This window comes from Gigantopelta aegis, unplaced genomic scaffold (assembly GCF_016097555.1).
Source record: "Gigantopelta aegis isolate Gae_Host unplaced genomic scaffold, Gae_host_genome ctg4123_pilon_pilon, whole genome shotgun sequence".
In the NCBI taxonomy this organism is placed as follows: domain Eukaryota; kingdom Metazoa; phylum Mollusca; class Gastropoda; order Neomphalida; family Peltospiridae; genus Gigantopelta; species Gigantopelta aegis.
In genome coordinates this window covers 24,408-48,101 of record NW_024533694.1, presented here as the reverse complement: position 1 = coordinate 48,101, position 23,694 = coordinate 24,408, and the positions used below count along the sequence as shown (strand labels likewise).

The 23,694-nt window shown below is 32.7% G+C and overlaps 1 protein-coding gene and 2 pseudogenes across 1 annotated transcript; 2 read left to right on the top strand and 1 right to left on the bottom strand.

The window, feature by feature from the left end:
• Window positions 1–603: 603 nt before the first annotated feature.
• LOC121392589 lies at window positions 604–4,473 on the top strand (annotated as a pseudogene).
• Window positions 4,474–7,987: 3,514 nt separating this feature from the next.
• On the top strand, window positions 7,988–9,439 carry LOC121392588 (adenylate kinase isoenzyme 1-like). The gene is given in 7 exon segments (XM_041523736.1): window positions 7,988–8,174; window positions 8,219–8,382; window positions 8,435–8,488; window positions 8,491–8,547; window positions 8,595–8,675; window positions 8,677–8,787; window positions 9,362–9,439. Coding segments are annotated over 7 exon segments (732 nt in total).
• A 136-nt stretch (window positions 9,440–9,575) lies between these two features.
• Window positions 9,576–23,170, bottom strand: LOC121392587 (annotated as a pseudogene).
• Between the last annotated feature and the right edge of the window lie 524 nt (window positions 23,171–23,694).

The window sequence follows — 23,694 nt, the reverse complement described above, 5'->3', positions numbered from 1 at the left end:
TGACTGTGTTGAGGGTATTCTTTTTGTTGTTCTTCAAATTCTTTGTCTAGTTTTGAACTGTCTGTTCAAACATTGGTCTCCTATAAGCAGAAAGGTCTGTTAATAGTGATAGATATTATCATGATGTTGATAGTACTTATGTTTAAAAGTTTTCACCATACAAAAATAATCATTCTTCTCCTAAATCCCATCTAAGATTAAAGTTAGTTGTATCTCAGACCCGCATTATGAATCTGTATCATATGATAGGATCCATAGATGTGGACTGGAATAAAATTTGTGTGCATCTGATGGTATTTTTAACAATATTATCAGGACATTGAGGAGTCATACCAATCCTCTACAATTACAACAAACAATATATCATAATAGTATATAGTAAATAAAACAATGTTAGTAATAATGATATTACATTTATGACTCACTATTGATCCACCAAGAAAACCAACTAGTATTTTTGTGTAAATCAGTATTTTCCTCAATCAGTTTCACTTGAAACAAGTTTCCAATAACAATTGCTTGTTCAGTGAACACAATAACCATTATCCCAACTCTTCACTCGATGTGCTACTGTTCCTTCTCAAGGAGACGTATGTTACGACCATGTCTACGATGAAGGTACTTCATTTTCCAGTATACTTTTGGATATTTATAGTATACTATAGGTCCAAGACTTATCAGTATATTTTTGGATATTATAGTATACTAAGTGTCCATGAGGTGTAGTTAAGATGCCAGAGAAAGAATTACTAGCTACAGCATCCAAAGACAATATCATTTGTAAGTTAACATGTACGTTACACCACACATGATATTATTCATCTTTATAGGAAGATACTGATATCCCTTATGAGGAGGAGATATTACGTCATCCTTATCAAGTTAAATGTTGGATAAGATATATTGATCATAAACAATTAACGAGTACATCGTCTGCTGCTATTAATTTATTGTATGAACGAGCTTTGAAAGAACTACCTGGCAGGTAGGGGTCTCAGTCTAACTAGATGGTATGAGAATGAAGTTTAGTTATAGTTACAAATTGTGGTATAATTATCTGAAGTGTCGAAGAAAACAAGTTCGTGGAAGGTATAATTATGTGTGGGTGTAGTAATGAAGTACTTGTTGTCATGGTAACAGATGTATCACTGACCCTGTTTTGAAGAGGTTAATAATGCATTTGAAAGAGCATTAGTCTTTTTACACAAGGTATGTCATCATTTATTAGTCTATAATTGTCTGTCTATCACAAAAGATGCCGCGCATTTGGTTAGATTATTGTCAATTTTAATGGACCAATTTAAAATTACTCATACTCGTCGTACCTTTGATCGTGCCCTCCAATCACTCCCACTCACTCAACATGAAGGGTGTGGCCTCTATATATCAAATTTGTACATCTTCATGACATTCCAGAAACTACAGTCAGGAGTATACAGACGTTATATTAAAGTGGGTGTGGTCATAATTAATTAACTATTAGTTAATTAACATGTAGCTTTGTCTGAGAAACACAGAAGATTATATTGAGTATTTAATTTCAATTGATCGACTTGATGAAGCTGCTATTAAGTTAGCAGAGATTGTGAATCGGGTAGGTCTTAATTAATGGGTGTGGCTATTTAAATGTATGAGGTATTTTAGGAAAGTTTGTTTCAAAAGAAAGGCAAGTCAAATTTCAACTTTGGCGTGAGTTATGTGAAACCATCTCAAAGAATCCAGATAAAGTACGTCACTTACATTATCTATCATTACAGTATGTGTCTCTCATAAATATATCAGGTGACTAGTCTTAAAGTTGAACCAATCATTCGTGGGGTATTCATCGGTTTACTGAACCAATATGGTAGGTCAGTGTGGTGTTCATTAGCAGACTATCACATTAGAGGTGCACAATTTGAACGAGTAAGCCACTAGCAATTATTACTATTATTACTATAATATTATAAATAGGCAAGAGATATATATGAGGAGGCCATTCATTCTGTTATTACTGTACGCGACTTTTACTCAAGTGTTTGATGCTTACTCTCAATTTGAGGAATCAATTGATTCAAGCTAAAATGGAGGCTACATCAGAGAAAGGTCTCTTGAGGGAAGGTCCTTTAATTAATTACCTAATGAAGAAAATAGTGGTAAATTTATTTTATAGATGACATTGAGTTAGAATTGAGATTGCTCGATTTGAGTACCTCATGGATATTCGTCCAGTTTTATTAAACAGTGTATTGTTAAGACAAAATCACACAATGTACATGAATGGCATAAAAGAGTAACTCTGTTTGAGGGCAAACCTCATGAGGTAATGTTATCCCTGTTAGATCTAGCCCTGTTAATTATAATTTTAATTACTAGATTATTAATACATATACTGAAGCCGTACAAACAGTTGATATGAACAAGCTATTGGTAAACCACACACTCTCTGGATAGCCTTTGCAAGATTTTATGAAGACAATGATCAACTCCTGAAGTAAATACTAAATTATAATGTGTAGTTTATATTGACTGTCTTTATAGGCTCGTGTAATATTTGACAAGTCAACTAAAGTTAGATTCAAAACTGTTGAAGATTTAGCAAATATTTGGTGTGAATATGCTGAGTTAGAAACTACGACATGAGTCAGTCAATGATACTAATACATGTTAATATCCCTTATTATACAGGAATTATGATCGAGCTCTTCAGTTAATGGCAAAGAGCTACTGCTGTACCTGCTAAAGAGCTGCTTATCATGACAGAGTATGTCATCTACTAATGTTGTATTGAGCTATAATAATAACCTGTTTATCTTGTAGACTGAACCAGTACAAAAACCGGTTATACAAGTCACTTAAGGTGTGGTCAATGTATGCTGACTTGGAAGAAAGTCTGGGGACATTTGAGGTATGCCCCTGTTGTTAATTGTGTTATTAAATTACTTTTATTTGGCAGACAACCAAGCAGTTTATAACAGAATAATTGACCTCAAAATTGCTACTCCACAAAGTATTATTAATTTTGCATCATTTCTTGAAGAGAACAAATATTTTGAGAAAGTTTTAAAAGTCAGTGTTATCAGGAAAGTAGGAGGGCATGTGTTAACTCAATTATTATAGGCATATGAACGTGGTATTGCTTCTTTTCGATGGCCTCATGTGTTTGACTTATGGAACACTTACTTGACTAAATTGATTCAAAGATATGTAAGTTAATAATCATTTTAATAAATCCATTAATTTGTAATCATAGGGGCACAAAATTAGAAAGAGCTAGAGATTATTTGAGCAAGCTCTCAATGGCTGTCCATCAAAATATGCAAAAAGTCAGACAATAATAATATAATATATTATTATATTAATACTTGATAATGACAGACTTGTATCTATTATATGCCAAGTTGGAAGAAGATCATGGGTTAGGTCGACATGTATGACCATCTATGAGTTAGAGCAACTGCAGCAGTTTACCAGAGGAACAATACGAAGTTGAGTCATGTGACTGTCATGTGATCACTACTATTATCCTATTTTCTTTAGATGTTTTGTATTTATATCAGAGAGCAGCTGATGCATTTGGTTTAGTCCAAACTCGTAAAATATATGAGAAAGCTATTGAAGTTTTACCAGATTAAACATGCAAGGTAAATTAATTATAATTAATTATTATAATATATTTTATAATATTTTTAGAGATATGTGCTGCAATATGCACAATTAGAAACAAAACTAGGGAGATAGATAGATTCGGCTAGAGCTGTTTATAGTCATGGCTGCTCAATTTAGTGATCCTAGAGTTAAGTAGTATCATGTTATATAGTATTACTGATACTGTGTATTGTAGATTGCTAAAAGTTATTGGAAAGAATGGCAAGATTTGAAGTTCGTCATGGCAACCGAAGATACATTTAGGGAAATGTTGAGGATTAAACGCAGTGTGACAAGCTCAATATAACACTCAAGTAAACAAATGTTTATTTGTTTATTATCTTGTTGTTGTTGTTTTGTTTTGTTTAGGTGAATTTTATGGTCAGCTCAAATGTTATCAAAAGATGCTCAATTGAGTGGTGGCCCAGTGGTAATATGGATGAAATGAGATTATAGAAGAGGAAGCAAGAAAGATAGCAAAGAAAGTAAGAAAGAACAACCTAAAGGAATGAAGACAATGAGTTTTGTTAAAGTGAGTTTTCTAATGATGATGAAGCAATATCTAAAGTATTATTTAGGAGTGACGAGGCTACTGCTGAAATGGAAGAGTAGCTAGAACATCAGCTAATCTGATGAAATTAATATAACATTGATGATGAAGAGGAGAGTGGTGATATTGAAGGTAGAACACATATATTATGATAACATTTATCTGCTGTTATGCTCACAGAGGTTCAGTTGGAACGTCAGACAATACCTAGTGCTGTGTTTGGTAGTATACCAGAAGAGAAACAAACTGAAATATTAGGAGCTAAACAACGATTGGCTGCTAAAAGAAAGACTTAATGATATTATAAATATTGTATTATGATCCTTTGATTATAAATATTATAATAAAATAAATAAATTGTTATTTTCTTCTCTCTCTGCCTCTTGAATGTAAAAATGGTGGATGTATTTTTGAGGCAAGTGTAGCAAGTGATATTGTAGGATTAGTAGATACAATTGTAATAATTGTATCATTTCTTTACTAAATGCTTTGACAATATCATGTTTTAGAAGATGTGGTTGATAGAGAAGTAGCCATCAATACTCTCTCCTCTAACTCCTTCCCACATAAAAACTAACATGAGAAAATAAATTTAAAAAATTATTTGATGTATTATAGAAAATGAATTATTATCCTAAGGACAATTTCAAGTACTCACTTCTAGTTGACATGAGTCATCCATTTTTGTATTAAGTGGATCAATGTAGCAACATGTACCAAAACGTCCTAATGCTTTCTTTCAACACCAACTGATGTTTCTATGAAATAAAACTCATTGGATTACTTAACTGTTGAACATCATGAGGATAAAGATAGGAGAAATGTACAGGGAGACCTTGTACCAAAACCAAGCTAAAACAAATTAATCATATAATATACCAGGGGCTACTCTTACTTCATCTGCTATGTGTGTGAAGGGATAATGACTATGACATCGTCCTGAATGAACTGATCTCCATAGCGACAGAACAAGATCTGCAAATGACTGATAGGAACTTAAATCTACACGTACACCAACAGCTATAATGGTAAACAAAGTATAAAACTATACAGGTTTGTTGAAACTACTGACTATTTGTGAGAGGTCCAATAACCCTTGAGTTAATTCTGGAGCTTGCTGTCTCAGAGAGATTTTCAACACCAATTAAAAATGACCGACATCTAATTTACACCCCCGTCTCTTGATTGGACTTCTTGTGACATGAGGACTTCTTCTTTCATCTCCTTGTTGATATTTTGTAAAGGATCTGATACAACAGGTTGAGTGAAATGATCTTGTTCAGTGGTTTTTCAATGTGGTTTCTCCTACTCCCCATCCTCTACAAACATTACCCCAACAAAAGAACATACACACTCAAACATGTCAGTCCCAGTAACTCTTTACGATCAATTTTTTTGCAAGATATTCTTCTGGAAATGATTGTACAATTGTAAGTCCAATGTTTTCCTCAACCTGTATATATAAAAAATGATACTTCCTTAAATACATATTTGATATCCTGACCTTAATAGATAAACTATCTCTTTTAGGACCACTGAGTGATTCTTGGGAGAAAACCATCTGTTAATCCACCATTCTTCTACTAGCTGTCACTGGTCTATTTCTGGCAGTAAGTGGTCGTAGTCTAGATGTTGTCGGTCGTCCTACTCTAGAAGTTCTTGTAATTTCTCCTAGCCCAGAGGAATTCTTATCGGTGGTAATTATTTTAACACGTGGTGGTCCTCGTAATCGTTTGATAGTAGCTGTTACCATGGTCTCCCCAAAACGTCCATAGTTTCTCTTTAGGATAACTTAATAATATTTGACTCTCTCTTAAACCAACTTGTTGGAATAACATCTAGGAGGACATATAGGGGTAAACCCTTTGTCAGAACCTCCTTGATTAATTTGTGCCCTTCTCTGCAGTAGTTTAGTTGTAGGCCTTGTTTTACCATAACTAGTTTTAGCTCTTCTATTTCTAATGCATTAAATGTCTCTTGTCTTTTTCTTATTTGTGTCAATGCAGTCAATGATGGTCGATACGATGAAGATTCTCTAATTACTATAAGCATTTGTCAGTTGTGGAATAAATAGACAAGATGACCAGTAGTCACAGACAATATTTGGAAATGATATAATTAGAATAAAATCTTGTGGACTCTTAGTAACTAATTTGACTCGTACTAGTGGGTTGTAATCTTCTCCTGATGGTGGTTCATTGAGACAACTTAATGATGGAAGGTGACTGGACTCTTGAAATGACACTATTCGTGGCTTTAGTTTAGGAGAGATCTCTGATTTATAACTGACTATACTCAGACTGTCGTCAAAAGCTATCTCCAGTGCATGTCATTGGACCTGTTGCATTTGATGACTGGAGATCATGTTGTTGTTGTTGTTGTTGTTGTTGTTGTTGTTGTTGTTGTTTTGTTTAATAGGAATATGAAATACTTTACGTCGTGCTAAAGTAACCAGTTCTGATGGTTTCTCATAACTTGTAGTCAGATCAAGCTGAGCTGTCACAGGTCCTAAAATAAAAATGATATAAAATGAAGTATATTCATATTCTTTAATGATATTAATGACACATTCTTTCTTTATATTTCAACAATTGGCTGCTAGTCATGAATATTATTATTACTTACCTTGGGAGGTCTGTACATAGAATTTATTATTGATACGAAGAATGAACTTTGAGGATAAGATGGGATGGATGTTGACAACATTATTTAGAGCACATTGTAACAAGTCTTTATCTAATGGTCCTTTTATTTCAAATGCTCTCACAATATTGTTAACTCTTGGATTAAGTCCAGACTGCAATCCTGTGGTATGTGCTTGATGCTCTAACAAAAGATGTTCTTGTTGCAGTAATGTTGCAGGATAAGGCAAGTGTCCAGATGACACTTGAGGGAAATCAACATCAATTAGTGATGTTAAACTACTATAGGATTCATCTCTAAATCCAATTCCACTTGGAGGTAGTTCATCTATTTCACTAATGTCATCATCAATAAGATTCTATATAATAAAAATTAATAGAAAAGTAGCATAATTATCTTATTATAGACTTACTTCATCACTGCTGTCCACTTCATTGCTGCTATCTTCCTCTTCAATTTGTTCCTCCATTTCTTCTTCAATCTTGTTTTACAGTCACTGTTATTTGTGACTGTAGATGTTTCACATACTAACTGATCAGATGATGGTATTATTGGAGGTAATATCGCTCCTGATGGAGGCGTACTGTTGAGGAGAGAGGAGGTGGAAATTTGAGTGTTCTAGCACTTTCTAATGATCCTTTTCTTTTTAATAGTATAGTATCTTTATTTGATTTCATCATTTGAATAGCTTTAGTATCTGAATGAGATGACTGTAGTCTCCTTTCTCTTGGATTAGTAGGCAGTAATGGTATACCATATGATGACATTCTAGTAGCTGTCAGAGACAAGTCCTCCATCCTAGAGTAAGCATGTACTCCATAACGTAGATAAGCAGGAAGATCTTTAGCTGGTGTTATTAATGGTGGTATAGGAAATCGTTCATGTTCTCCTCCTCTCCAATTCATTTCACTAGAGCTAACACAAGCTTAGTGGGGTGGGGCTCGTTTTCTAGACGCTTAAATGGGCAGTGCTAACGAGTGTCAATAAATTTCTTCTCACTTCAGTCTTTTTCCTACCTTCAAACTAAGTCCTTCAGGAGATAATGGAGAAAACTAATGCTGCTAAAGAGTATCTTCATCGAAAGAAGATACCTCAATTATTTGAGGTACAAGGATTATATTTTATAGAGAGTTATAACGTCTTTTTTTATTATTATAACAGAATATGATGTTAGCACTCATCAGTAATCAACCCGAAGATCACATTGAGTTTTTACAACAATTTCTAAAACGAAAACAAGAACTTCTAAACGATTCAAAGAAAATATTTGGAGAAGAAAAAGCTGAACCGAAAGGAAACAAAACAGTCGAAGAGAATTCATCTTCAGTGGGCAAACCAATTGTGTTTGTATTAGGTATGTATTTTAATACTGCAGTTATCTCATATTTGTACCACTAGGTGGACCAGGTAGTGGCAAAGGGACACAATGTGAAAGAATTGTTAAAGAATTTGGTTTTTGTTCTTTCTCTGCTGGTGATCTTCTCAGAGAAGAAGTTGCTAAAGGAACAGACCAGGGAAAGAAAATTGAAGAAGCTATGAAGCAAGGACAATTAGTACCACCAGTAAGTCAACGACAAGACAACATTAACAATGCTTTCCTCTCTGTTTAATTAGGAGTGGACTATAGCTTTATTAAAGGGAGCAATGGAATCTAAACCTGATACTAAGGATATTTAATGATGGTTTTTCCTAGGAAATTAGATCAAGCTGAAAAGTTTGAAGATCAAGTTAGAGTGTCCATACTTGTTATTATTAACCAGTGTTATTTTAATAGGTCCGTCCTTGTGCTTTGGTCTTAATGTTTGAATGCAGTGAGGATGTTATGATACAACGTCTCCTTCAAAGAGGACAAACCAAGTGGTAGAGTAGATGATAATGAGGAGACTATTCGAAAGAGATTGAAAACATTCCAGGAAGCTACACTTCCAGTGATAGAACACTATGATGCTTTGGGTAAAGTTGCCAAGGTAACAAAGAATGCTTTGATTTTAATATTTCATGCCCACTCTCTTTCATAGATTAATTCTGAGCAATCAATTGATGATGTTTATTCAAATGTACAAAAAGTATTCCAGAAATTTTAAAGAAGATATGACATTTAAAACAATATTAATGATGTGGTTGGATATCACTGTAATCTTTAGTTTATTACAAGACAATATTACAAATGCTTTATTTTTCCATAATATTATTAATTCTGTATTTTAAGTGCTAAGAACTTTCAATAATGTTGTGTTAACAGATAGTGTCAGTTGTGATATGATCAAAAATAACTGTTAAAAATGCATTCCAAAAATGGTTGTTTGTGTTTTTCAGTTTCGTTTTCAATATGTTAATTATTACATTTAGCACCATATGCTGGGTTCATATATAGCCCTGTTGGTTCAGGAGGTGATGACAATGTATTAATGTTGTCTTGTATAAGTGTAGAGTAGTAGTAATCTTCTTGAGGGAGTGAGGAGTTTGATGAAAAGTTTGTTGAATAAGTTACTGTACATGTTAAAGGTGTGATATATTCTCTGCTGTATGCATTAAAAACAGGAACAGTGGGTGAAGAAGTATTGCTATGTTCAGTGGGAGTGTCTAAGGAGACAAATAGATCATTGCTATACAAGTTAATCCACTTACCTACCTGGTTCATCAATGGATCTTTTTCTAGTTCTGCATACAATAATGATAATGATAGAATTGATGACCATTAATAAAAAGAAATAAAAAACAAACAATTACTAGAATAAAAATTATAATCCAGTAATCAAATTCCTGAGATTGTGGCTGAGGTTGTGGTTGAGTTGATGAAGTATCTACAAAACAAGTAATAATATTCTATTAATAGAAAGTGTCTTACTTTGACTACAAAGTTGATTACAAGTATCACCACAGTAACCATCTATACATGATATCCTGTATCTAATACCAATGTACCAACACCATGGTCTCCTTTGCTTAACAAAATATCAGAAAATTCTGAGCTAAGTGATAAGGAATCAGAATGAAATGGAATCCTCACTACATCAATAAAATCATCTCTGCCAGAATCTTCCTCATAAGCATCTACAGTTAATCTTATACCCTCCTACCAAACAGAGATAGGTTAAGAACATAATATATTATTAAAACTTACATTGAGACTTTCTGGAATATAGAAAGTCATGGGGTTTGGAACATTACCTTCAATGTTCACACCAAATGTGAAAGTAATGTTGTCTGGATCAGGAAAGGAATTATCATGATTAGTAGAGTAACTTCCATATGGACAGTTGGTGTTTTGATAAAGATGAACTGAATGGCTGAAGACAAATGTAAAAACGTGTTTGACAGAATCCTTCAATAGAGCAATTTGGATAAAAACACATCTTCATCACAACATTCTAAGTCAAATTCAGCTTTAAATGGATTCTCCCATCTTGCCAATGCTATCTCTAAAATATAGTTAGCAGTGATCTGTAAAATAGAGGATGATAAAAAGAATTTGTAAGAAAGAAAAAGCATACCTTTCTAGATAGAATTAGTAAAATGTAGAAAACTTCAATAAAAGTCCTTCATAGCTTGCTTCATACAGTCATTACTAAGTTAGCATGCAATCACTTTTATACATGTGTATGAAGCCATAATCAAGTTACGTGTCTGGTGTTATTACCTGCTTTGATGTTCTCCCTCTACAAAGCTATGTAAGGCTCTCTATAGAGCTATGTAAGGCTCTCTATAGAGCTATGTAAGGTGATAAGTGATATTGTTGAGGCATACTTTACTTTGTTGACATGAAATATGGAGATCATTACAACAGTTACGTGTCATAGTTTGGCAGTTACTCTAACTTCTGGAACAATTCCAGACCACATCCATTTAGTATGGACTAATGTGATCTCAACATGGCATTAATTAATTATATTATAATTAAACACTATTCTTTTTAAATTTTGTAAGCTATTCAGATAATCTACTAATATTTTGTGTTTACTCGCTCAAATTAATTATAACTTTTCAACGACTATATTAGAATTGTTTTTTGACACATGTAGACATTTATTTCAGCAAAATTGACCAAAATAGGTAATCCTATATTATCATTACTGAAATCATGGATACCTCATTAAAATAGCTTTAATTAATAACAATGGAAGTAGACAGCATTCAGTGCCTGAAGAACGTTACTTTATAAATTGGTCCATTTACCTGTCACATTGTCAACAGATCATCTAATACTACATAGTTATAATAATGATAATGATTACTAGAGGAAGACATACACAACTTAAAATATGAAAATAATACTCTGATATCTTGACACGATAAAATGATCTACCAGAAAAATAGAACTTTTAAAAAGAATCAATAAAGTTTCAAAACAGTCCATTATAATTTGTTTCATAATGTGTACTAATTAAGAGGAGTGATAAAGGAAAAAGAGATGTTAGTAGGTAACCAATTCCCTATTAATCTCTTAATTATAGTTAATATATTAAAATTAACAGGTGTTGCAATAATTATGCGCAATTTTCAGCAAAACTTTAATTGACCAAAAATATAAAAATTGTCATATAATTATAATACATTTCAAAATGTTTGTTTATATTCTCATTAGTCATTAAGTAATTACCACCATCAGGAGTGCATGAGAAACGGGTGGAGTTAACAAATGGGCGTGTTAAACATGTAATGTATCCACTAGAGACAGGAGTAGTAAGAACAATGGGTGTAGAAGGACTACTATGTTCAGTGTCTAAAGAGACAAATAAATCACTGCTTTGTATTTGAATTTACTTACCTACCTGATTTCTTAATGTATTTTCCAATTCTACATAATGTAATAATAATGACAGAACTGATGATCACTAGTAGAAGAAATAAAAAACAAATGAATGCCAAAATGGAAATAATACTCCAAAAATTCAAGTCCTGAGTTTGTGGTTGAGTTGATGAAGTATCTACAAAACAAGTAATAATATTCTATTAATAGAAAGTGTCTTACTTTGACTACAAAGTGATTACAAGTATCACCACAGTAACCATCTATACATGATATCCTGTATCTAATACCCAATGTACCAACACCATGGTCTCCTTTGCTTAACAAAATATCAGAAAATTCTGAGCTAAGTGATAAGGAATCAGAAGAAGTCCAATCCTCACTACATCAATAAATCATCATTTATGCCAGAATCTTCCTCATAAGCATCTACAGTTAATCTTATACCCTCCTACCAAACAAAAGATAGGTTAAGAATAATATATTATAAAAACTTACAGTGAGACTTTCTGGAATATAGAAAGTCATAGGGTTTGGAACATTACCTTCAATGTTCACACCAAATGTGAAAGTAATGTTGTCTGGATCAGGAAAGGAATTATCATGATTAGAATAGTAACTTCCATATGGACAGTTGGTGTTTGATAAAGATGAACTGAATGGCTGAAGACAAACATCGAAACGTGTTTGACAGAATGCTTCAACAGAGCAGTTTGGATAAAACACATCTTCATCACAACATTCTAAGTCAAATTCAACTTTAAATGGATTCTCCCATCTTGCCAATGCTATCTCTAAAATATAGTTAGCAGTGATCTGTAAAATAGAGGATGATAAAAAAGAATTTGTAAGAAAGAAAAGCATACCTTTCTAGAGAGAATTAGTAAAATGTAGAAAACTTCAATAAAGTCCTTCATAGCTTGCTTCATACAATCATTACTAAGTTATCATGCAATCACTTTTATACATGTGTATGAAGCCAGAATGAAACCATTTTATTATCATAATTATGTACCAACTATGACAGTGTCAAAAATAAGTTTTGAACATGTTACAATTTGTTTACACACTACATTACAACAGTCACATGTTAATTACTCTAACACACCCAACCAGGTAAAATCCCTTTCTGTATTATTCCAATTACGTAATAATTATTTAATGTTTAACACTATAACTACAAGCTATATGTAAGACTCTCTATAGAGCTATGTAAGGCTCTCTATAGAGCTATGTAAGGTGATAAGTGATATTGTTGAGTCATACTTTACTTTGTTGACATGAAATATGGAGATCATTACAACAGTTACGTGTCATAGTTTGGCAGTTACTCTAACTTCTGGAACAATTCCAGACCACATCCATTTAGTATGGACTAATGTGATCTCAATAAGGTATATAAACTTTATTCTTTTTAAATTTTGTAACCTATTCAGATAATTTAATAATAATATTTTGTGTTTACTTGCTCAAATTAATTATGACTTTTTTTTCAACACATTTAGTCATTTATTTCAACAAAAGTTGACCAAAATAGGTCATTACTGAGATCATGGATATCTCACTAAAATAGCTCTCATGGATGACAATGGATTTAGACAGATATCCTCTTTTAATCATTTTCTCCTGTCAAATTTCAAGTTGAAATAACATTTGGTAAAACAATTCCAAGTCGTCAAGCTTTTGATTCATTTCTCAAATATGTCTATTATGATGGAGTTGAAATACCTCCTGAAGATGCACTCTACATATTCTCAGCGCCAGACTTCTTTGGATTTTCAAACTCACACTTACACTGTCACTGTAAAGCCATCTTAGAACAAAATGTCAGCTTAGAAAATGTAGTATCACTTTTACAAGTATCTGATCTAATATCGTTACAAGAATGAAAGAACGTTGTCTTTTTCTCATTAATGATCATTTTCCCCTCATTTGTTCATCAAAACCAGAATTTCGAGATCTTCCCAAGTCTCTTTTGTTGGATGTTTTGGAAGTGTTAGTTTAAATCCAAACATTAATAATGTATTGTTAATCAATTTATATCTAATATTTAAAAGAAAACACTTAATTTATAATGTCTTTAGAAATACCTCCTTACAATAGCTTTAATTAATGATAATGGATTTAGACAACATTCAGTAAGAGTATCTACTTTATAAGTTGATCCACTGGTCCTGCCATTTTGTCAACAGATTTTTAGTCCACTATAATTAGTACAGGATATAAAGCCTGTACTATCTGTGAGTGAACCCATATATTTCTATAGCCACCAACTGGCAACCAATAATGTCTTAACAATTACAAGATATATATGATGAACTAAAATTTTGTAGATCAGGTACATTCCTTCTATCATATTAATGAAGAAATAATGAACGACAGAGAGAACTGTAGATATTCAATTCCTAATTAGTCACCAAGTATATAATAAATTCTATAATTTTAATATATCTATTTTGGCAAATTTGATCGTAAATATAAAAAACCTTATAATATATTTTCAAAATGATTGTTAGTATTCTATATTTGGTAATAAGTTACTTAACACCATCAGGAGTACCATATGCTGGGTTATGTCTTAACAATTAGTATCAGTTGTGATATGATCAAAAATTATAAATAACTGTTAAAATGCATTCCAAAATGGTTGTTTTGTTTTTCAGTTTCATTTTCAATATGTTAATTATTACATTTAGAACCATATGCTGGGTTCATATATCGCCCTGTTGGTTCAGGAGGTGATGACAATGTATTAATGTTGTCTTGTATAAGTGTAGAGTAGTAGTAATCTTCTTGAGGGAGTGAGGAGTTTGATGAAAAGTTTGTTGAATAAGTTACTGTACGTGTTAAAGGTGTGATATATTCTTTGTAATGTATTAGAAAAACAGAAACAGTGGGTGTAGAAGTATTGCTATGTTCAGTGGGAGTGTCTAAGGAGACAAATAGATCATTGCTATATAAGTTAATCCACTTACCTACCTTGTTCATCAATGGATCTTTTTCTAGCTCTGCATACAATAATAATAATGATAGAATTGATGACCATTAATAAAAGAAATAAAAAACAAACAACTACTAGAATAAAATTATAATCCAGTAATCAAATTCCTGAGATTGTGGCTGAGGTTGTGTTGAGTTGATGAAGTATCTACAAAACAAAGTAATAATATTCTATTAATAGAAAGTGTCTTACTTTGACTACAAAGTTGATTACAAGTATCACCACAGTAACCATCTATACATAATATCCTGTATCTAATACCCAATGTACCAACACCATGGTCTCCTTTGCTTAACAAAATATCAGAAAATTCTGAGCTAAGTGATAAGGAATCAGAAGGAAATGCAATCCTCACTACATCAATAAAATCATCATTTGTGCTGGAATCTTCCTCATAAGCATCTACAGTTAATCTTATACCCTCCTACCAAACAAGAGATAGGTTAAGAAACATAATATATTATTAAAACTTACAGTGAGACTTTCTGAATATAGAAAGTCATAGGGTTTGGAACATTACCTTCATGTTCACACCAAATGTGAAAGTAATGTTGTCTGGATCAGGAAAGGAATTATCATGATTAGTAGAGTATCTTCCATATGGACAGTTAGTGTTTGATAAAGATGAACTGAATGGCTGAAGACAAATATCGAAACGTGTTTGACAGGATCCTTCAATAGAGCAGTTTGGATAAAACACATCTTCATCACAACATTCTAAGTCAAATTCAGCTTTAAATGGATTCTCCCATCTTGCCAATGCTATCTCTAAAATATAGTTAGCAGTGATCTGTAAAATAAAGGATGATAAAAAGAATTTGTAAGAAAGAAAAGCATACCTTTCTAGAGAGAATTAGTAAAATGTAGAAAACTTCAATAAAGTCCTTCATAGCTTGCTTCATACAGTCATTACTAAGTTATCATGCAATCACTTTTATACATGTGTATGAAGCCAGAATGAAACTATATATATATATATATTTGGATGTTTTTCATCTGACAGTGATACGTCACTAGTGTCACATAACAATGTTTGAAGCATACTTTAATTTTTGTTTACATTACAATAACTGGTTACATGTCATAGTTTGGCAGTTGTTCCATCTCCTGCAACACACCCAAACCACAATTCTTTTGTAAGGAGTAGGTTGGTCTCCAAACAAAGCACTTTACCACTTACAATAAAAGAATGCAAATATCCAAATAAGGGGCAAAGCATTTCAATTTATAAATATTAATATTTAGTCAAATAATTCAACAGCTATAATGGTCTCTCAACATATTGTTTTGTTTAATAATAATCTTTCCTTTCAGCAAAACTTGATCAAAATAATATAATCACTACTTTATTATTATATAATACATTTTAAAATGTTTGCTTGTGTTTCTTCACTTCAACCATTAAATGATGAATATTAATAAGCTCACTACGAACAGATAGACTTTTAAATGGATGCTGTGACAGGATTTTGTTAAAGCGATGATAATACTGAATCAACTGACCAAGAGCCAACTGTTGAGGATATATAAATTACTACATAATTAAAGGGTCACACTCCTTACTTGAAGTATAGCTGTACCATTTTTAAAATTAGTAAAAGCTTGCATTACTTCACCGTTATAGCCTCTATTGATTTCTTCCAGTCTCCATTAAAACCACGAACCAGTTGTTGTATTTGACCTAATCACTCCAAATTAATAAGTCTTGATATTATGGACTTACGTTTCATTAACAGATATTTTGGATCGATCTGTCCCCCCCCCCCCCTCTTTCTAGTTGTAGTTCAGTGTCTTTTACAAAAAAATTAAATAAGTCCTGATATTATGCCGACTTACGTCATTAACAGAATTGGTCGATCTGTCATTCTGTCAGTTGTAGTTAATGTGTCTATCAAATGCACACCACCAAAGTATGGTGACAAAACCTTTAAAATTATATTATTAACCTAACTTTCTTATTTCATGTACTTACCTCCTCAACAACTCTTGTGTTCTAGCATGAAGTAGAGATTTAAAACATTCAGATTCTTTAGATTCTTCCGATGTACGTTCTATAAAACAAAGTAAACTATAATATCTATTATATTAATTCATTCTTACAGTAAGAACACCTAACATCATATCATAATTATTGATCAAAAAAATCAACTGCTCTTTGCGGCCAGGAAATTCTGCTGCCATCCGTAAAATAAAGTTCTCAACTTCCGATTGCAGAGCAGACAGACTTCTATCAACCTTACAATCATGACATATGACATATACACATAATATCATTAGTACCTGGTCCTTGGGTTCATTTGATTATACTAATAGTGCTGCAGAGAATTCAGCATATCTTCTAGTTATCTAAATAATAATAACTAGACAATAAAAGTTATTAATAGTTATTAATACTAACATAATGAGGTCTGGTATCAATGTGTCCTAACTTGTGAGGGTCAGCATCACGTACACTCGATACATTAAGATTTAAAATATGACAAAAACAGGCCACAAAACTGACTGTATCTTTCAGAAAATCTTTAAAATATATTAATTAAGTAATTAAATTTTTATTAGGGACATACCCATCCAAACAAGATACTTGTCTTTTTTGTAAAATAAGTTGATAACGATAGTCAATATGTATACATAGAAATAGTCCAATAGCATCATAACAATGTTCGGCAATAACTTTCATACTTCTCTGTTAAAATATAATATAATTTATTTAATATTCTCTGACTTACCAAGAGAAATTGTAGAGTTTTTCCAAATATATTGTCAAAGTACTCTTGTGATGAAGTTGGTGTCAAATTAAAGAACTTATTAAGAAATAAATACTCTCGAGAAGAATTATCAACTAAAGCAAAATGACAGCTACGAAATAGAGCCTCAATGGATACTAAAATAGATCAAATAATGATTGTATATCAGGTTGATCTTACTCTCTTCTCTCCTTTTTGAGCTTGTGGTATCACAATAATAGGATCCTCTAGTTCTGTAGTTAAAACTGTGTCTCTGTTGCCAGTGTAAAGATTGTGGAACGATTTTTATATGTACTACACGACTGAAAATAGTCCTCCTGTAAAGAGAGAAACATTAAGTATACAGATCAGAAAGAGAGAGCAAGTGTCACCTCGCTTAGCTGAGATCTTCTATGCCCATAAGGTCATCTTTTCAGCAGTTTCTTCAAACTAGAAGTAAGAGATCTCTCTAACAATCTCTCTCTCTCTCTTTCATACCTGTAGTTTCATTAACTTGTTTATAATAATCTTTGAAGTAAGAGAAATATATTTTACTAAGTGTGTCAATATATTCTCCTTGTATTTGTTCAGCAGTCTCTCTACTATGAGCTAACAAGAACTCATTAAAATACCTACATAGAATATTATACACACACCTTATAACTATTATAATTATTATTATAGCTATTATATTATAACTATTATAACTATTATATTATAACTATTATAACTATTATATTATAAACTATTATATTATTAACTATTACGGTAATTTAATAAATGGTTTTGTAACATTTGTATAATTGGCCATTGGACGTCGAAAAACTGATAAATCTTGTTTAATAAAAACTCTCGAGTTTAGAAACCGCCTAAAAACTGTTAAAAATGGTTTATCAAGTCCAATATATACCTTTATCTTTAGTTTCACATCAATACATCATGAACATCAATACTGAATGATAGTCATTAAAACTTTGTAAACTTAAAAACTTCAACTTTTCCCAATTCATGTAATGTCTCAGAGAACTCACTTCACTGGCTGGAGTATCCGTTATATGTCTGGGGGAATAAAGGATGAAGTAGATCTGATAAGGTTACCATAGAAACTGACTGGACTATATGTTCAACTAACAGATATCAAAACAAATATTCAAATATTCAGGTAATTCTCCTTTAACTCCCTAAATGTATAGATGTTAAAACCACACCCATCAGTGATTACATACCTGTCTGTTTTGGTAGTTTGACACTCATTGAACGAGATTGATCCTGTATATGATTGTATCTCAGCACTAATGCTACCCAAATCGTCTTAATGTAAATAATATTAATTATGTGAGTGATATAAAGATGACTTTGACTTGAACTTGCTTAACATTCCTTCCATTCTCTATATATTAAAACCACAATAACCAACATGGAATATTACATTGACACTCACTGATAGAATGTCGTACAATTTCTGATTGAATAATGGAGACTGGCAATACTAATGCCGCTGATCAATACTATATAATATTATAATAGAGAGACATATGAGGGCACACTTGATACATACAATCTCCCCCATATTGAATAGTTCTCTACTTTTCTCCAGTTCCAATTCAATTTCTCGAGAATATTGACGGAGGATCTTGACCCTGTAATATCATAATTATCATACATAAGAGGGTGTGGCTATGAGGCAAGTACCTTTTTAAGAGCTTCCTGTACCAGCTCTCTCTTCAAGATTCTCTTGAATGTGACGCTGCATGTGTTGATAGTTACACGTCTCACATGATCTTCATGTGAGAGTCTGTGACAATCAATACCTGCTGTTTCATCAAGTATATCATCTGTGTGCAGTTATATCTAGACCTTCTAGATCTAAGTCAATAATAAGATCATCTTCTACTTCGTCTTCCTCCTCAAAAACAAGTTATAAAAAATACTATAGATTAACCAGGCCCTACCTTATCCATCTTTTAATGGTGTGGCTGCCCCCCCCCACCCCAAATTTTAAAATGGTTAAAAATAATCCAGCATTATTAAACCCTTGGTGTAATGGCAGAACAGTTAGCTGTAGGTCTGATATCTGGTACAAGTATGGATGGTATTATGGTATGTGTTATTAAAATACAATCAGCTAATCAGACACATTCCAATCATTTAGAGTGAGGTACATATTATATAACAATTTGTCATTTATGTTCACTCATAGTATAGAGGTAATAGGTTATATATGACTCATCCGTATCCTGATGGTCTTTTGTGAACAGCTGTTACACATTTGTAATGAGGGGTGTGTCCAAGAAGTGTGTCTTTATAATGTCTTAATAGGAGAATTAAATTTTGTCTGAGGCAGTTCATGTTATGTTAACCAGATTTGAATTTAACTTATAAAGATATCTTAGTATTGGTTCACATGGGTATGTTATATGTGCATATATGGGTATGTTATATGGGTGATTATAACCCCCATAATATTTTTTTTTTTTTTTCGGTATAATGATGTGATATAATGTACGAGTATAAATGTAGTACATATATTGGTAAATGGGTATATATATATATAGGTACATATGTGGGTATATGGGGGACATATGGTGGGTATATGGGTACATATTATATAGTAAATGAGTTCATAGCAACATATATTGGTACATAGTTAACATGATATGTACATGTGGGGGTACATATATGGGCATAAAGACATGTTTAATCTTCCTATCTAGACAGACTAGACATCATATACCTGACAACGTTATAGATATATGGTCATTATGTACAAGGGACATTACAACTGGTGACCGCCTCAATAATTGCTAATTATTGGGGTATTACAACGTTGGAGATTTTAGACTAGCTGATATGGCTGTCAAAGACAGGGTCCCCTCTCTCGTTCCGTACTGCCCTATGCTTGCTATTAGCAAGGTTCTCATTATGCAAAGACGGTCGTTTGTCAGTATTTTCTTAATCTTGGTGGAATTAGTAAACTATTTACAAATGGTTCTGATATCAACAATGGTATATGTACCCAATTTAAAATTAAAATTCTCTTTCCTCTCTGCAGATGAACATTTTTATTGTTTTGATGCTGACCAGGTACATACTTTACTTATAACCTTAATATCTCCCTTAATTATTTAGGTACACATTCTTATTGATGCTTAATGAAGCGTCTTTATCAAGTAAATTATGATATAAATGGAGATATGCTGCACAAGGTAATGTTCAACAAACCTCCTGGAATGGCTAATGGAGGATACTGTAGTATTGAAATCACCTTCCTAATCTACAGAAGAGAAGTAAAGGAATTTATTATTCTGTAAAGGATTAAAATGAACATCTTCTACTAGCATTATAATACTGGACTATTTGGAGAGAAATTATTTCATAAATGTACTGCTGAGACTAGAGTGACACATTCTAACTGTATTGCTACAGTCACAGATATTATTATATATAATAACTTTATTTTGTTATATCTGTAGCATTTACTGCCAATTGTTCTATCTGGTATACTTTGATAAAATATGTCCGACATTTATTGAAGTGAAGAGAATAAAAAAGACTTGTTGTGAGTGGAGGAGGATCAAAGAATAGTACTTTAATGAATAATATTGTATGAGGTCTATCCATTTATTATTAAATTATAATTATTAGATATTTGACTGATTATTTTCACCCCAATAAAAATTAGGAAGCCCTAGATATTGGAAGTTACCTATTGACGGCAAAGAGGTTATACCCTTAATACAAGTGGGTGGGTTTGATCTTATCTTGTAGGCTATTTGTTTTTCTCTATTGGTTATTAACTATTCATGGACGTACTACTAATATACCGGTTAATAGTGATAGCATCGTATGGTACTAGCCATATCCTCTTATAGAAGCTGTTACTGGTGCTAAGAATAGAGGTTGAGCCTTGGTAAGTGCATGTTTAGTGTCTGGTCAATGTGTTACAACACAAAAATAAATTATCTTTTTAAACTTTATAAATCATTATTTTTAAAAAAGTACTTGATGTGCAATAATAACTAATGTATGTAAGTTATTACTTAGAATTATTTTAATGTTGCTACTCTTACCAATTCCCTCTCGGCTGTCATTTACAGCATTTTTTTAGTACTTGATCATCAAAATTAGGATCTTGTTGTAGTTGACGTACTTCCTTTATATAACTCCTCCCACATACCAACAAATTAGAGAATCTTGAGGAAAGATGTGCTATCAAGTACAAACTAAAGTATCTAATGAGTCTATAGTAGATTTTAACTTGGTGCTCTGTTCTTTCTTCCTTGCTTCAAAACTACTCTCCATCATATGTAACTGTAGCGAAATAGCCACTTCGATTTGTTTAACTTTCAGCAGCTTTTTTCTATAGCATCTTCAATCGCTAATGACAACTTTCATTAAGAACTTGCTGGTGACTACCATAAATATAGATCACTGATTGCTTGTCACTAATGTATTGACAATGCCATGAGAGGAGAATAAAACAGTAGATACATCTGATAACCATTCCAAGGCAAACAATTTTGGTCCAGTTTTAAGTGTTTTTGGTTAACCAGATCCCTACAAGCTGTAGGCATCTCAACTGAGTAATGTCCCTTTATAATACCAGCAGTTTGTTCTCACGATCCATATGATTTCTTAGTAAGCTTTTTCAAACTGGGGTTTACCTCTGAGCTGTAGCATAATGGGAGCGCAAATAGAAGAGCTGTGTCAAGTGATATAAGGGGATAGATAGAGTTTGAGAGCAATCAAGTCATTCTCTAAAGAATGGCTACCAAGATACATTTGGTGGAAGAAGTTCACATAATTAGTATGAACATATCTCCAAGGTAGTAGTGACATCTTTTAAGATTTCTCTCATCAATACCACTATATTTTGTGAGATAATCTACAACTGGATTATCTGTTTGACGAGACGGCTCATAGATTACAATCCAAGTTCTCGTTGATATGGTAAGCTCGTGCTAACTCAAGGCGGACCTCTGTTTTAACCATTTCACAATCCACAGCAAATATTGGAAGTTGAGTGGCATCTTTTATCGCTCTGACAGTTGAGTGTATGGCCATGGTGTTATCATGATGTAATCAGGTGATAGAGTGTCATTAGTTTCCTGGTAACATCCTGGGGGGTCATCAGAGGAGAAGGGGATTGGATATCCATTTTCAATGAGCTCATTATAAAGTCAGGAGACAATATGACGAGAGAAATGTTCCAAGGGACTTTAAATTTTGCAGGCATTGTTTCTGTTGAGATTGTTCTCCATTTCCATAAATGACTCAGACAAAATGGACAAATTCTGTCAGAGCCAGGATGAGTATTTTAAACCTGGAGTTGGGGCATAATGACTTTAACGAGTTGAAATTAGTTTTCAAACTTTGAAAATCTATTTTAGAAACACAAGACCACCAGAGGGGGGGGGGGCTACAAGGATTTTCTTCTGTTTTAAATGGATTTTATTTTCAGATATATTGCTTTCTTGCTAATTTCGGTTACCGGTAAAACTAAAATGTCGTACGATGACTTGAAAAAATCAGTGTTTAAACTGATGAGGACAATCATAACTTGCTTCTTTCCCAGTGAGTTGTGTAACTGCTTGAAAAAGTAATTTCTGTGACGCATTAAAAATGATTGAGTTGATTTATGAGTTGTATGAATCACTTCTGAATCATATTGTATAAGTTTTCTTTTTTTCTCTTTTTTTTCTTTTTAGCTACTTCAGTTGTTCCTGAGACATCTTTCTTCTCTTAGGTCCCTTCACTACCACACACCATTCATCATCATCGCCATCTTTATGTCTTGTAGCATCTACTGGAGTCTTGTCATCTTCGTTTTCGTCTAGTTTTGGTTTCTTTACTAGAGTCTCTTCCTCCACCATCAGAGCGTTCTATCTCTCCGTCTTCTGCCTGTGTATCTGCTGAGTTGTTTTACCACACCTTCTAATTAGTGACAGTTATGGAACTTATTGCAGTTATAACAGGAGCTAATTCGTAAGATATATTAATTACATATAATTTGTTATTATCCACCAGAGAAGACCCTAACTTAAGCAAAGGAGTCTGTGATTTGTGTAGACTGATAGAAAAGGTATTGATACAAATTTTATTCTTTCTCTATAGGGAGTTGGTCTAGCTGTGCTGAACGTGCTTCTCTCAGAGATAGGCAACAACAAATCATTACGATTGTGTTTAGCATGTCGCAACATGGACAAAGCTGAGAGGGCTCGACAGTATCTATTACAGGAACATCCCACGGCACAGATAGATCTCCTTCAAGTTGATACTAGTTCTCCTCACCAATCATCTATTGCTGCAGCTCAAGAAATAAAGAGAAGGCAATAAAATATCATTATTTGATGTCTATCTTTTACCATGGACATTAGGTATCATTGTATTAAGTGGT